The following is a 16577-nucleotide window of genomic DNA, read 5'->3' on the forward strand; positions in this document are numbered from 1 at the left end:
CACTCTCTCTGGTGAATCCTCTCATCCCCCACACCTCCTCTGTTCTATACCCCAGTTCTTGCATGTGTAAATAAATAAATCTTAAAAAAAAAGAAAGAAAGAAGTCTTGATACCCTTGCATTGAGGGCAAGTAAAATTTGTCCTTCTTCTCCTCCATGCAATAGTCTGTTGAGTACTCCCCAAGTGCTCCTTCCAGACCTTTGCATCGTGCCTTCCAGAATCTGTTCCTTTGTGGCAAGATGATTGCTTGTCTCCCCATCTCAATAAAAGCATCAACATCTACCCCATGAACCAAATGCAATACCAGGGAGTCATCCTTGACTCCTACCTCTCTTGACTCTCTTTTCTTTTCTCCTAAAATTCTATCATATCTGTCCATAATACCAGTATAATTTATTTACTTTTGTCTGTTCATTTTGATGTGAGAGCTTCTTTCTGTAGTCTTTTTTTTTTTCCAAAAACATCTCAATACCATAAAATTCACCCATTTAATGTATACAGTTCAAGAGTTTTTAGTTTTTCAGAGTTGTGCAACCATCACCACAGTCTAATTTTAGATGTTGTTATCACCCTAAAAAGAAACCAGCACCCTTTAGCATTTAACCATACTCTCTTGCTGGGTCTCTATAATGGCTTCCAACAAGTCATTTGTCTAAGCCCCTGTAATCCATTTTCTATACTTCAGTCAGAAAGAACTTTCCAAAGTGCAAATTTAAGCAAAGGTGAATCCAGGGTCTTTAGGAATATGACTCCTTTCTTAACTCAGGAATAAAAGTAGTATTTTATAATCATCTGGGCACTGTGATGAACTTCAGAAAACTAATGAATCCCATGAAGGTGTATGTAAAAATTGCTATGTACTCAGACTTGTCTTTCCCATAACCTGGAGAGATGATAAATTGAATCAGATTTTCATGGGTATATAATATCTGGAAAAGCAGATTAGTTATACAGAGTTAGAGCTTTGAATTGCTTACATTTTTATTTTATTTATGGAATGGGAAACACTCAGGTTTCAGAATTTGAGTTTTCTAAAGATCATTCTGGTGAAAGTAGAGGGAGTAAAGTGGGGAACGGAGAGGCAACCCAGGGCAATGAAGCCTTACTTGGTAGAATAAGGTTAAATTGACAAAGTTAGTTAAATTAAAGTTGTGGGGAGGAAATTGGTAGAGGAGGAAAGAGCTGGGAAGGATCTCAGAGGGCACAGAAAAGCCTAGCAGAGAGAGAATAGTCAATGTCAGTGTCTCAGTGAGGTCAGTCATTATTCCCCAGGCCACTTACTCCTTGGCTGTGCAGGGTAGGAATAAGGGTGACTTTTTCTTAATCATCTTTGAAGTCCCAGCACTCAGCATCTTCTAGGTTTATGATTGGAAAATGTAGTATGCATTGGTGAATGCATGAGTAATTCTAATAAAGCATCACAGTTATTTATGTTTCAGTGACTGTTTTATTCATCTCTACTTTATGAGCTTGTGCTTAGTATTTGTTGAATTTCCTTTAGTTGCATTTCTAGATAGCCGGTGGGTTTGGCACTTGGCAGTACATATTACTCTTAGCTCAGTTTTCTTGTCTCTAACACTACATCACTTCTTTAGTGCTATGCAAGTAAAAATATTGTAACATGTCCCTCCTCTGAGCACTTTTCAGAGGCTCACAAACCACAGCTTTTTTCTGATCATCAGTTTCATTTCTTTTTAGCCACACAGCTTGCTGGTAAGCAATATTTTTTTTTAAAGCATTGAATAATACTTAGGCCCATCACCCTTGTATTTTAGATAACTGTTATTTTATTATCTAATTTATTTAAAAGGGCACAAAATAGTATGTACTTTCCAACCCACCATGGTATTTAATACCTCAATGGTAATAAATGCTATCTGAAGAACTTGGTGTATTTACTAACAAAGTACTTTGCCTCCAGCTTCTAAGCAATTGAAACTAGATCTGCTAAAAATGAAACTTCAGAAAAAAAAAAAAACAACACAACAGATTTGGCCAAAATTCAAACAATACTAAAAAATATTAGAATTATTTTGAATTAGATGTATGGCTCTTACCAAGTTACAGGTTTTCAAAACAATGACAAATAATATTTTAGCACAAAGTTCTGTAATTTTAGAGTACTTCAGGGAAATTTGACATTTGTCGTGAATTTACAGTGGTTATATAGAACACTGATTTAATAGAAAAATGACTAAGTTCAGTCTTTGTCAGTCACCAGTCACACAAACTTGAACAAGTGATTGATCCTTTATGTTCAAGTTTCCTCACTTTTAATAAAAGAACAATCTGTTATTAAATGAAACAAGTGCCTCAGTCATTCAATGAATGGCAGTTATTATTATGACGATATTCATAGCAGGGATATAACTCTTTAAAGTATCAATCAGGGTGTTTATTGCAAGGAAAATAAACAATCTGCATCCTTTAAAGGTTGAAATAGTATTTCTTGACTTGGAAAGAGCAGAGCTTGTGGATTTGCTGGGAAGATGGCAAACCAGTCTTAAAAGTTACAGAGTCGGAAACATAGCTAGAGTCCGGATGTAGTAGTTTCACAAAAACACCACTACCACCTGTCACTTGCACAATGGACACAACTGTACCCTGTATCAAAAGTGCTTCTATAACTTCTACTCCACCAGCTGAGTGCTGCAGCTGTTGCTGCTCTGTTAATGCACATGAATTGAGCAGCTAAGGAGACTAGATCAAAGAAAGCCTAACTTTTGCAACCACGTCTTTAGTCATGGAAGTGCTCTCTGTGGCACCTAGATTTACATGATGTGAATTCCTTCACAACTCAGAAGAGATTGAAGGCTGGATAGCCCCACATATGTCAGTATGTACTGTACTTCCAAGGGAGCCGTGAGTTTTGGAGAGTGGCTTGACTTTTCTTATTCACATACCCCACATCCAATTCATTAATCAGCAATCTGTTTTCAAATAGAGCAGAATGTGACCACTTCATCTCAGCTCCCTCCTTTCTAATGTAGATCAAAGCCTTATTATCTCTTGGCTAATTTATTGAATCAATCTGCTGATTGGTCTGTTGGTTTCTGTCTTCAGCTCCTTATAGTCTATTTTCTTTTATTGATTTCTTTTATTTTTTTAAAGATTTATTTATTCATGCAAACAAGAACTGGGGCACAGGCCAGAGGTGTGGGGTGGTGAGAGTATTCACCAGAGACAGAGTGGGGAACAGAATAGGCGGACTGATTGAAGTACACTGCTGAGGGGAGCAGTGGGCGAGTCAGGAAAAGTCTGCTGCGCCATGTGGGTTGCTCCCTGGCTGGCCGGGGATCGAACTCGTGCTGTAGTGATTGCGGACAGCTTCATAGGTTGCTTCTTAACCTCTTGTGCCACCAAGGAGGCCCTCCTTACAGTCTATTTTCAATGCAGCAGTCATCATAGTTCACTTTAAAAAAATAAAGTGTCAGACCATATCACAAGTTTGCTCAAAGACCTCCAATATTTCCCATTTCATTCAGTGTGAATGTCAAAGTAATCCCCTGACCTATGAGGCACTTTCCATTATTCCTTCTCTCCCCCATTTATCTCTCTATTCTCACCCTCAATCTCTATCATAACACCAATAATGCTCAAACCGCCTAATCTTCTTACTTCTTTTTTTACTTTGCCAGGATCCATTTCTCATGGATCTTTATAAGGTGTTCCTTTACTTCCTTCAGTTTTCTGATTTAATGGAACCTTATTAGAAAACACTGTCTGACCATTGTATAAAATTGTGATCCTCAGAATCTAGGGATTTTCATCCTTTAAAATCTTTCCCTGAAGACATACAAGGAATCCAAATAGGAAAAGAAGAAGTCAAACTATCACTATTTGCAGATGATATGATAATATACATAGAGAACCCCAAAAACTCCACAGAAAAACTAATTCAACTTATCAATCAATTCAGTAAAGTGGCAGGATACAAAATCAACACGCAAAAGTCAGTAGCCTTCCTATAAACAAACAATAAATCTGAAGAAGAAGAAATAAAAAAAACCATCCCTTTTATTATCGAAACAAAAAAAATCAAATATTTGGGAATAAATCTAACAAAAGAGGTAAAGGACCTATACAAAGAAAATTATAAAACACTGTTAAAAGAAATAGAAGAAGACACAAAGAAATGGAAAGACATCCCCTGCTCATGGATTGGAAGAATAAACATTATTAAAATGGCCATCCTACCAAAAGCAATATACCGATTCAATGCTATTCCAATCAAAATTTCAATGTCATTCTTCAAAGAAATAGAACAATTATTGATGAAATTCATATGGAATCACCAAAAACCCCAAATAGCCAAAGCTCTACTGAAAAAAAAGAAGGAAATGGAGGCATCACACTCCCAGACTTCAAACTATACTACAAAGCCATAATCATCAAAACTGCATGGTATTGGAACAAGAACAGACATACAGACCAATGAAATCGAATAGAAAATCCAGAAATAAACCCACAGATTTATGGTCAACTAATCTTTGACAAAGGAGCAAAGACTATGCATTGGAGCAAAGAAAGTTTGTTCAATAAATGGTGCTGGGAAAACTGGGTTGCTACATGCAAAAGAAGGAAGCTTGACCACTACCTCACACCATACACAAAAATCAACTCAAAATGGATTAAAGAACTAGACATAAGACCTTAAACCATAAAATACATAGAAGGAAATATAGGTGAAACACTACGTGATTTGCACATCAAAGACATCTTTACAGACACATCACCCAAAGCAGTGATAGTGAAGGCAAAGATAAACAGCTGGGACTACATCAAATTAAAGAGCTTCTGCACAAAAGAGACAATAACAAAAACAAAGAGAAACCCCACCAACTGGGAGAACAGTTTTGCACCCAACACTAATGATAAAGGACTGATCACAAAAATCTGCAAAGAGCTGATGAGACTCAACAACAACAAAGAAAATAATCCAGTCAAAAAATGGGCAGAAGAGCTAAAAAGAAACTTCTCTGAAGAGGAAATGCAAATGGCCAACAGGCATATGAAAAAATGTTCAACATCACTTGTAATCAGGGAAATGCAAATCAAAACTACCATGAGATACCATCTTACACCAGTGAGAATGGCACATATTAAAAAAACGGGCAACAACAAATGTTGGCGAAGTTGTGGAGAAAAAGGAACTCTCCTGCACTGTTGGTGGGAATGCAAACTGGTCCAACCACTATGGAGAGCTGTGTGGAGATTTCTGGACCTACTAAACATAGAGCTTCCATATGATCCAGCAATTCCACTCCTAGGTCTTTACCCAAAGGACACAGAAACATCCATTCCAAAGAACACCTGCACCCCTATGTTTATAGCAGCACTATTTACAATAGCTAAGCTTTGGAAACAGCCCAAATGCCCAAAAATAGATGACTGGATCAAGAAGATGTGGTACATATATACCATGGAATATTACTCAGCATTCAAAAAAGATAAACACATGCAATTTGCAGCAACATGGATGGCGCTGGAAGGGATCATGCTCAGCGAAATAAGCCAAAAAGAAAAAGAAAAATACCGGATGGTCTCACTCATAGCAGGAATCTAGAAAACTTAAATAAGGGATCAGGAAAATGAATAGGTATAAGAAAGTGAAAATCAAAATCAACAAAAAACTATGAACCAGAGACACTTTTTGGGGGGTGGGGGCTGGGAGGGGAGGGATTGGGGTCAGAATGGGGCATGTGCAGTTGTATGGGGGAATATAAAAATAAAATTTATTATTTAAAAAAAAAAAGAAATAATAAAGTGCATACATACTATGAAAAAAAAATAAATAAAATAAAATCTTTCCCTGTAACACATTGATCATCATCTGACGTTCTGTCTTCTTAATTGTTAAATTGTGCCTGTCTCCTCCAATTGAAGTAACATGAAGATAGGGACTGATTTGTATCTTCATGATCTAGTTGGCATGAAATAAGTATTTGGTAAGTAATAATGGATCTATCAATTCATTATCATCTACCTAAGTTATAACCTATACAAAATGGTATCCTTTGGTAACACTGTTGGTGGAATTATATTTTTAGCTTGGATCTTACTGTGCCACTCACATGTATAAAATTTCTCTGTTGTGGGCCTCCCCAGTGGCACTGCAGGTTAAGCGCCATGCTGTGAAACTATCCATAGCCATTGTGGCCGATCCCCGGCAGGCCAGGGAGCTATCCACATGGTGCAGCAGACCTCTCCTGATTCGCCTGCTGCTCCCCTCATCAGTGTCTTAGGTCTGTCTGCCTGTTCTGCTCCTGTTCTGTCTCTAGTGAATTCTCTCACCCTCCCGTGCCTCTGGCATGTACCCCAGTTCTTGTATAAATAAATAAATCTTTAAAAAATTTTCTCTGTTCCTTCTAACTGCTGATAACTATGTTTCTCAATTTTGAGGTATGGAAAGGATGGAGAAGTCACAGGTTAAAGAATGCATATATAAAGAACGTATATATAAATAATGTATATGGAACGAATGCCTAAAAATCAATAGAAAGAGTCAAACCCTAGGAAAACAGGCACTGAACATGAACAGGCATTTTACAGAAGTGGAAACACAATTCGAAAAAATATGGAAAGGTGCTTAATCTCATTTATAATGAACGAAAATGCAAATTTCAACCACAAGAAAATACTGTTTTATATCCACCAGGTTAACTAATATTTTAAAGCTAAAAACACTCCTAATAGTTGATAAGGTATTATAGCACTAATAACTTTTAGATACTGCTGGAAAATAATTTGGCATATCTAGGAAATTTGTAAATACACACTCTATGACATTTGACATATCTCCTAGGAAACATCCATTTCCTTCTGACACCAGATGTGTGGATTTTCCACAAGTCAAGCAATTCTGTGACACCAGCTGAGCATCCTATAGGTTACAATGCACAAAGATTCATAAAAGTCTGATTTTTAAAAAGCAAAAACAAGAAACCAAAGTATTGGGAATAATTAAAATGGAAAAATTGTGATGTAATCATATCCAGATATACTACAGAGCAGGAAAAAATGAACTAGTCACAGACATCATCATGATTTGATCTCACAAATAGGTTGAGCCAAAAAATAGTTACAGAAGAATGTATAGATATAAATGCGTAAGTGACATTGTGATTTACAGTATAATATGTGTGTGTGATTTATAGTAATACACACACACACACACACACACACACACACACACACACGGGGCTTTTTGTCCACTGTTGCTGACACAGATCTTAAAAGCTTTGGAGTTTCTTAAGAGATGGTGAAAAAGTTGTTTTTGTTATTAATAACAAGTCCTTTTGAACTACATCTGAGTTTGTTTTAATGAGGGGATTTTTGGAAAGCCCCTAAGAATAGGAGCTGGTTGCCAGGGAAACTAACTTTAATTAAAGGGTCGAAATTTTCAGTCCTACTCCCATACCTTGCAGGATGGGAGAGGAGCTGGAGATCAAATCAATCACTAGATGTCATAGATATAATTAATAATTTTTATATAATTAAATTTCTATAAACAGCCAAAAGCACAGGTTCACAGAGCTTCTGAGTTGGGGAACAGGTGAAGGTGCTGGGAGCATGGTGCAACTGGAGAAGACATGGAAGTTCCATGACCCAACCCTCATCCCCAATACTTTGTCCTGTGCATCTCTTCCATCTAGCTATTCCATAGTTAGCTCCTTTTATAGTAAGTTTGTGATTTAGTAAGTAAACTGTTTTTTTTTCCCCTGAGTTCTATAACTTATTTTCCTAGTAAATTAATGGACCTTGAGAGGGGAGGATTGTGGGAATCTTCAACTTAAAACTTTTGGGTCAGAAGTACAGTTGACTTACTAGACTTGCAGTTGGTGGCTGATGTTGGGGTGTGAAATCAATCTTGTAGCAGTGAGCCCTGAAGTTCTGGGGTCTGGTATTATTTTAAGCAGACAGTCACAGAATGGAATTAAATTGTAGGATCCCCAGTAGGTGTCACAGAATTGTGGGGAAACCCATACATCTGTTGTTACAGTGAAGTTGAACTTAAGTAGAATATTGAGAGTAGAGGAGACATAGCCGATATGTTTTTTATTTTACAGTATATAGAATTTTAAAACTTTACAAAACCAAATAATCTAATTGCAAACAGAAAGAAAAAAAAAACCTACATATTTCAGAATAGATTACTTCAGTAGTAGAAAAATGCCATCTTGGGAAGAACATACTGGGGTCTTCAAAGTATTAAAAATGTACTTTTTCTAAGTACCATGGTGCTACACAAATGTTTGTCTCTATATGAAGAATTTAATGATATAAATATAAAAACAGATTGACCAAGAACATTTTAAATCTTTGTAGAGGCACTAGCAATTTGATAACTCAATAAGTGCAAAATATTTTTCATATATAAGGAAAGTTCAACTATGTGGATTTAAAAAAGGAAAAAAAAATCAGTGTTTAATGACCAAAAATGAAAACACAACAGTAAATTTAAAATTTTAAGATGTTTTATTCAAATTATTTCCTTAAATGACATGGAAATTAAAGCTAATGCATCAGGAGAAAGTTAGTAAAGACCTAAGTATTTTGGGATATTAACATATTCTAACTTTTTTCTCTTTAATTTTCCATTAACCAACCCCTACATATTCCCTACCCCAAGTTAAAGACAGGATTTGTGCTTTTTGCCCTATAAAAACTTTGTTATAACACCACTATCAACAATGGATAGATCAACGAGACAAAAAATAAGTAAAGACACTAAAGCTCTAAATAAGGATCTAGAGCGCTTGGGCTTAACAGACATCTATAGAACACTAAACCCAAAAAAATCTGAGTACACATTTTTCTCAAGCGCACACAGATCATTCTCCAGGATCAATCACATACTGGGACACAAGACAAACATCAACAGATACACCAAGATTGAAATTATACCAAGCATCTTTTCTGACCATGAAGGCATCAAACCAGAAAGAAACCATAAAAAGAAGGCAAGGAACTCTCCTACCTCATGGAGATTGAAACCCACACTACTAGAAGACCACTGGACTAATGAGGAGATCAAAGAAGAAATTAAAAAATTCTTTGAATTGAATGACAAGGAGGACACCAATTTCCTAAATGTACGGGATGCAGCAAAAGCAGTAATAAAAGGAAAATATATAGCAATAGAAGCTCACATCAAGAAACAAGAAAGAACTCAAAGAAACAACCTAATCTTGAAGCTCAAAGAACTAGAAAAAGAACAACAAAAAAACCCCAAAACCAGTAGAAGAAATAATAAAAACCAAAGCAGAAAAAATGAAATCAAAACTAAAAAAACAATCCAAAAGATCAATGAAATCAAGAGCTGGTTCTCAGAGACACTTTTAGGCGGGCGGGGGCGGGAGGGGAGGGATTGGGGTCAGAATGGGGGGCTGCAATTGTATGGGGAATATAACAATAAAATTTATAAAAAAAAAAAAAAAAAAGAGCTGGTTCTTCGAAAAAAATCAATAAAATAGACAAACCCCTAGCCAGGCTCACAAAGGAAAAAAGGGAGAAAGCACAAATAAACAGGATCATGAATGAAAGAGGAGAAATCACAATGGACACAGCAGAAATCAAAAGAATGATCAGAAACTACTATGAACAGTTATATGGAAACAAGTTCAACAATCTAGAGGAGATGGACAAATTCCTATAACTCTACAATCACCCAAAGCTAGATAAAGAAGAAACAGAACACCTAAACAGACCAATTACAAGCAGTGAAATTGAAATGGAAATCAAAAACCTCCCCAAAAACAAAAGCCCAGGACCTGATGGATTTACATATGAATTCTACCAAAGATTCAGAGAGGAATTAGTGCCTAGCCTTCACAAACTCTTCCAAAAAATTGAGAAGGAAGGGATAATACCAAACACGTTCTATGAAGCCAACATTACACTAATACCAAAACCCAACAAGAACAACACAAAAAAAGAAAACTACAGGCCAATCTCCCTAATGAACACTGATGCAAAAATCCTCAATAAAATTTTAGCTATCAGAATCCAACAATGTTTCCATAAGATAATTCACCACGACCAAATAGGATTCATTCCGGGGACACAAGGATGGTTCAACATCCGAAAATCCATCAACGTCATCCAACACATCAGCAAAAAGAAATATAAAAACCATATAATAATAACAATAGCTGCCAAGAAAGCTTTTGACAAAGTGCAACACCCACTCATGATAAAAGCCCTTGAAATTCTTGGGATACAAGGAACATACCTCAACATCATAAAGGCCATATATGACAAGCAACAGACAGTATCATTCTCAATGGTGAAAAGCTGAGAGCATTTCCATTAAGATCTGGAACAAGACAAGGATGTCCACTCTCACCACTGCTTTTCAATATAATACTGGAAGTCCTAGCCAGAGCAATAAGACAAGAGAAAGACATACAAGGAATCCAAATAGGAAAAGAAGAAGTCAAACTACTACTATTTGCAGGTTATATGATAATATACATAGAGAACCCCAAAAACTCCACAGAAAAACTAATTCAACTCATTGACCAGTTCAGTAAAGTGTCAGGATACAAAATCAACATGCAAAAGTAAGTAGCCTTCCTATACACAAACAACAAATCTGAAGAAGAAGAAATTAAAAAAAACCATCCCTTTTATTATCAAAACAAAAAAAAAATCAAATACTTGGGAATAAATCTAACAAAAGAGGTAAAGGACCTATACAAAGAAAACTATAAAACACTGTTAAAAGAAATAGAAGAAGACACAAAGAAATGGAAAGACATCCCCTGCTCATGGATTGGAGAATAAACATTATTAAAATGGCCATCCTACCAAAAGCAATATACAGATTCAATGTTATTCCAATCAAAATTTCAATGTCATTCTTCAAAGAAATAGAACAATTATTGATGAAATTCATATGGAATCACCAAAAACCCCAAATAGCCAAAGCTCTCCTGAAAAAAAAAAGAAGGGAATGGAGGCATCACACTCCCAGACTTCAAACTATACTACAAAGCCATAATCATCAAAACTGCATGGTATTGGAACAAGAACAGACACCCAGACCAATGGAACTGAACAGAAAATCCAGAAATAAACCCACAGATTTATGGTCAACTAATCATTGACAAGGAGCAAAGAATATGCATTGGAGCAAAGAAAGTTTGTTCAATAAATGGTGCTGGGAAAACCGGGTCGCTATGTGCAAAAGAATGAAGCTTGACTACTACCTAACACCATGCACAAAAACCAACTCAAAATGGATTAAAGAACTAGACATAAGACCTGAAACCATAAAATACATAGAAGGAAATATAGGCAAAACACTCCATGATATGCACCTCAAAGCCATCTTTACAGACATACCACCCAAAGCAGTGATAGTGAAGGCAAAGATAAACAGCTGAGACTACATCAAATTAAAGACCTTCTGCACAGCAAAAGAGACAATAACAAAAACAAAGAGAAACCCCACCAACTGGGAGAACATTTTTGCACACAACACTAATGATAAAGGACTGATCACAAAAATCTGCAAAGAGCTGATGAGACTCAACAAAAACAAAGAAAATAATCCAGTCAAAAAATGGGCAGAAGAGCTAAAAAGAAACTTCTCTGAAGAGGAAATGCAAATGGCCAACAGGCATATGAAAAAATGTTCAACATCACTTGTAATCAGGGAAATGCAAATCAAAACTACAATGAGATACCATCTTACACCAGTGAGAATGGCACATATTAAAAAAAAACTAGCAACAACAAATGTTGGCAAGGGTGTGGAGAAAAAGGAACTCTTCTGCACTGTTGGTGGGAGTGTAAACTGGTCCAACCACTATGGAGAGCTGTGTGGAGATTTCTTGACCTACTAAACACAGAGCTTCCATATGATCCAGCAATTCCACTCCTAGGTATTTACCCAAAGGACAAAGAAACATCAATTCCAAAGAGCACCTGCACCCCTATGTTTATAGCAGCACTATTTACAATATCTAAGCTTTGGAAACAACCCAAATGCCCCAAAATAGATGACTGGATCAAGAAGATGTGCTACATATACACCATGGAATATTACTCAGCATTCAAAAAAGATAAACACATGCAATTTGCAGCAACATGGATGGCGCTGGAAGGGATCATGCTCAGCAAAATAAGCCAGAAAGAAAAAGAAAAATACTGGATGGTCTCACTCTTAGCAGGAATCTAGAAAACTTAAATAAGGGACCAGGAAAAAGAATAACTATAAGAAAGAAAATATCCAAATCATCAAACAACTATGAACCAAAAAAACTCTATGGAGGGACTGAGGTCAAAATAAGGGGGTTGTAATTGTATGGGGAATATAAAAATAAAATTTAAATAAAAAAAAACTTTGTTATAGACTACTACTTTGATGACCCCCACAGAACCATGCCTCCCATATTTTTCTGGTACTGTAGACTTTCCCCTTCAATCTAGTGTGACCCGGACCTGCTTTAATCAATAGCGTGTGACAAACAGAATGCTGTTTCAATTCAAGTCCTAAACTTTAAAAAGGTATGCAAGCATCCACTTGCATACTCTAGAAGCCAGCCACCTCCTAAATCTGAGACCACTTCTCTAGACTACCTCTCTATGAGAATCCCAACCTAGAATTAGATGCATGCAAGAAAAATATGAGAGCCCTGGCAAATGGCCCCAGTAGATCTTCCAGCACCAGCTTGTTAACCACATGAATGAGGTGTTATAAGTGACTCATCTAAGAACTTCCCAGGATACCATGTGCAGCAGAGAAGATCCGGTTCCACCAACTCTTACCTAAATGGAGAATATGAGCACATAAAGAAAACGATTATTAAGTTACTAGGTTTTTGAGGCAGCTGGTTATATAGCAATTGACAACTGAAACAGGGTGCAAAATAGAGAAAATACTTCCTTCACAGGAATGCTTCTTTTTTCTAAAAACCCAAGTTTTGGGTAGATTGCACCCTGGGTTTAGAGAATTTACAAGTACAAAATATTCATTAGACGTTTTCAAGAGTCCGAGAGCAAGTAACTAAACCAAGTCCTCCAACAATAACAGTATTAATTAGCTGTTGAGTTAGGGCACCACACGCCATGACTGGGAAATTTAACGCAACGCAACAAAGGCTTTTACTGAAAGTATACTACATGTTAAGCATTTTGCAAACATGTCTAATGGAATCTTAGTAACTCTTTGGCATAGGTGCTCCGGTTCACAATTTGCAGTAACACGACGGCTGAGGGGGTGGCATCTGCGTGGGGCGCAGATTTTAATGCCAACGCACGCGAGCAAGCGCCCCGAACCCTAGCTGTCCCAATGGCCTACGCAGAAAACAATAGGAAATGGGACAGAAAAGAGGGGCACTGACTCTCTTGGGGGTCTATTTTCTCCGCGCGGTGAACCACGTGATCGCTACAGGGAAAGTTCCACCCGCGAGGCCCGTGGGCCTGACGCTTCCCGCGTCCGTGGTGGTCAAGCGACCCGGCTGCTGAAGGCCCAGCCGCAGCCGGGGCCTCAGGACTGCCGGCGCCGCGCCGGCAGTCGAGGCTGCCTGGGCTCGGGCGGGGCCACGGAAGGAGGAGAGTCAAGAGGGGCCTCCCCGCCGGGAGACGACTGCCCTGCGCGTGGTAGAGCCCCCGGGCGCCCCGGGACTAGTCTACGGCCGCCGGGACTGGCTCTACGGCAGCCGCCACAGCGTCGCCCTTTATTGCGCAGGCGCCCGCGGAAGGGAAGCGCCTCGCTTCCCTCCAACTCTGCGAGGGCGAGAGGGGCGGGCCCGGGCGCCGAAGCCCCGCCCCCCGGCGACTGCCGGATTCGCCCCGCCCCCTCCGCGCGGCGGGCGTCCCCTCTTCCTCCTGCGCCACACGGTCTCCGGCGGCGGCCCTGTGGCGGCTCGCGCGGCGAGCCTCGCGTTGGCGGCGGCGGGCTCGGGCCCTGGCCCTACGCAGAGGGCGCCGCGCGCCTTCCCCCACCCCGGCACCGGCGGGCCGCGGAAGTGACGTGGTGCACGGGCAGGAGCTCGTTTGAATCGGTTCCCGGGTGATCCTCGCGCCTTCGCGGTGCGGCCGCCGCCGCGGAAGGAGGAGCTGCAGCGCGCCGGGGTGGAGGCCTCGCGCCGCCCCAGGGGCTAGAGCTGAAGGCACCCTGCGGAGCAGCGCCTCGACCCAGAGCGCGGCCGCGCCGCCGCCGTAGCTGTTTATTCTCCTTTCCCCCAATATGGCAGCGACGGGCGGCGGCGGGCCCTCGGCGGCGACGGCAGAGGGCGGCGGAGCCGATGGCTGCAGGACTGTGTACTTGTTTGACCGGCGCGAGGAGGAGTCGGAGCTCGGGGACCGGCCGCTGCAGGTCGGGGAGCGCTCCGACTACGCGGGGTTCCGCGCCTCAGTGTGTCAGGTACGCGGAGGGCTGGAGGAGGGATGCGCGGGTGAGAGTTCGGCTTGGAGGGTCACCAGAAAGCCAAGTTGCTCCCTGAGGGCAATAAACCTGTCACCCGGCCCCTGACCTGCGGCCTGGGCTGCTCGCGGGGGCCCGCCATGCTCCCGGTCCCGGCCCGGGCCTCGGAGTGCAGAGCCGCGGCTCCTTGGCTGAAGGGTCTGGCTGCCCAGGTTTGATGCTTCGGGTCTCATTGGCCCTTGGCGACCTTGTAGTCCAAGCTCATCTTTCCATAAAGAAAGCCACTTTTGTGTCTTCATGTGGTACTTTTTTTTTTTTTTTTTAAGAGGAGAGCAAAGTTATACCTGGTGACTCTGTTAAAGTCTGTGGCAATGGTTAGAAGTTGTGAAATTCTTGGAGTCGATTTTCCTCAGGTTCATGAAATGATGCAGTAATTGCCTGGGTCATCCTGTTAAGGTTTTCGAGGCCCTGCCTGGTAGGGTCCTTCCGGAGGGCAAGCACTTGCTCCAGTCAGCTTCACAGGTGGAGCTGGTTTTCTGAACCTTAATCCTTGGGAGTTCCTGAACTGACTCGAAGGATGTCCAAGGTAGAGTCCAAGGGTAGCCGGAAACGCAAAAGACGATACAGATCTGTTATATTAGTTTGTTTTAAAAATTAATGACTACGTAGGAAAACCCACTTGCAACTGTGTTTAGTGGATTTGAAATGGTGATGGTGTTGACTGAGCTTTAAAGAAGGTATATTGTCATGTTCTGTATTAACCAGTTGCACTTCTTTTTAAGTTATAAAAGCACTTAAGCCGCCAAGGAAAGAGAACTTTGTGTAAAACAGCGTTTTAACATTAGTAGGAGCATGATTTATTACTGGTCTAGTGATATAACTATAATTGTAGAGATCATTGAAACCAAGTCCCATAGAAACAAAACAACTTGAGAACAAGGATTTTGATTTGTCCACATCTGTATTCTCAGCGGCTGGAACTATCTGGCACACAATGAATGGCCAACTTAGAATGTTTGAAGACAAAATTTATAAACTGGAAAATTCATCCTGTGCCTAGAGATAGCAGATTGCCATGTGTTTGAATAGTAATGGAATGAAAGCTCATTTTAAAATTTGTATTCAAATCGTCCTACCAAAAAAACTATTTTTACTGTAAGATTATCAGCGCATTAACAAAAATATGGAACCAGAGGGAGAGAGTAAACTTTTACTCACTAAAATTTGTAACCACTGTTAGGATTTGGGATTATTTCTTTGTAACCTCCTCCCTCCCTTTTTAATAATAGCTATAATATATGCTTTATATTCTGTTGTTTCACTTAACATTGTTGATATTTTTCTATGTTAATTTAAGTCTTCATAATCAAAGTTAGAAATGATAGGTTTGGTACCACTCTTTACATAACCAGGTGTCTCATTTTTGTCAACATTTATATAACTTTCGGTTTTTGTAATTTTAAGTAATGCCATGATAGACGTCTTTGAATTCATAGTCTTTCATGTCTTTACTTTTCTTTAGTTTAGAAACTTAGAAGTGAGAATCCTTTACTAAAAGTCAGGAACTTTTTTTTTTTTTTAAGATTTATTTATTTATGTGTACAGGAACTGAGTATAAGCCAGAGGTGTGGGGCCAGGGTGTGTGTGTGTGAGAGAGGATTCACCACAGAGAGTGGGGAGCAGAACAGGCAGATGTACTGAAATACACTGCTGAGGGGAGCAGCAGCAGAGGCAGGAGAGGTCTGCTATACCATGTGGGTTGTTCCCAGACTGGCTAGGGATTGAACTTGTGCTGCTGTGGCTGGTAATAGCTTGATAGCGCTGTCTTTAACCCTTGTGTCACCTGGGAGGCCCAAGTCAGGAACATTTTTAAAGCCTGTGATACATTTTTTAAATTGCTTTTCAAAAAGATTGTGTTGATTCATTCTCCCTCTAGAAATAAATTCTCACCTACAAGTCTCAGCCGTGCTGTTAGATAGGGGAAGTATTACTAACTTCTAGTTTTGCAGAAGTGGAAACTCTTGGAGATGGTTATTTAAGTCAAACAGGTTATAGTCAAATCTGATTCCAATCCAGAATCCATATTCTTTCTGTCAAAAAATGAAGTTCTCTGTTATAGGGAACAGATATATTTATTTCATTCCTTCAATCTTTTAATCTCAAAACCAAAGATACTTCCTTTGGCTAATTTTTTCTTCCT

The 16577-nt window shown here is 39.5% G+C and overlaps 1 protein-coding gene across 1 annotated transcript in view; it reads left to right on the forward strand.

Annotated features, from left to right (window-relative positions):
* Positions 1-14014: 14014 nt before the first annotated feature.
* The window catches only part of SMCHD1 (structural maintenance of chromosomes flexible hinge domain containing 1), a 137379-nt gene continuing 134816 nt past the window's right edge, over positions 14015-16577 (forward strand). The window contains exon 1 of the mRNA XM_037508775.2: positions 14015-14377. Coding sequence (XP_037364672.1) covers positions 14201-14377 — 177 coding nt within the window. The 5' untranslated portion in view covers positions 14015-14200. The remainder of the gene's footprint in view (positions 14378-16577) is intronic.

The sequence above is a fragment of the Talpa occidentalis genome, unplaced genomic scaffold (genome assembly GCF_014898055.3).
Source record: "Talpa occidentalis isolate TD23 unplaced genomic scaffold, MPIMG_talOcc4v2.1 talOcc4.13, whole genome shotgun sequence".
Lineage (NCBI taxonomy): Eukaryota > Metazoa > Chordata > Mammalia > Eulipotyphla > Talpidae > Talpa > Talpa occidentalis.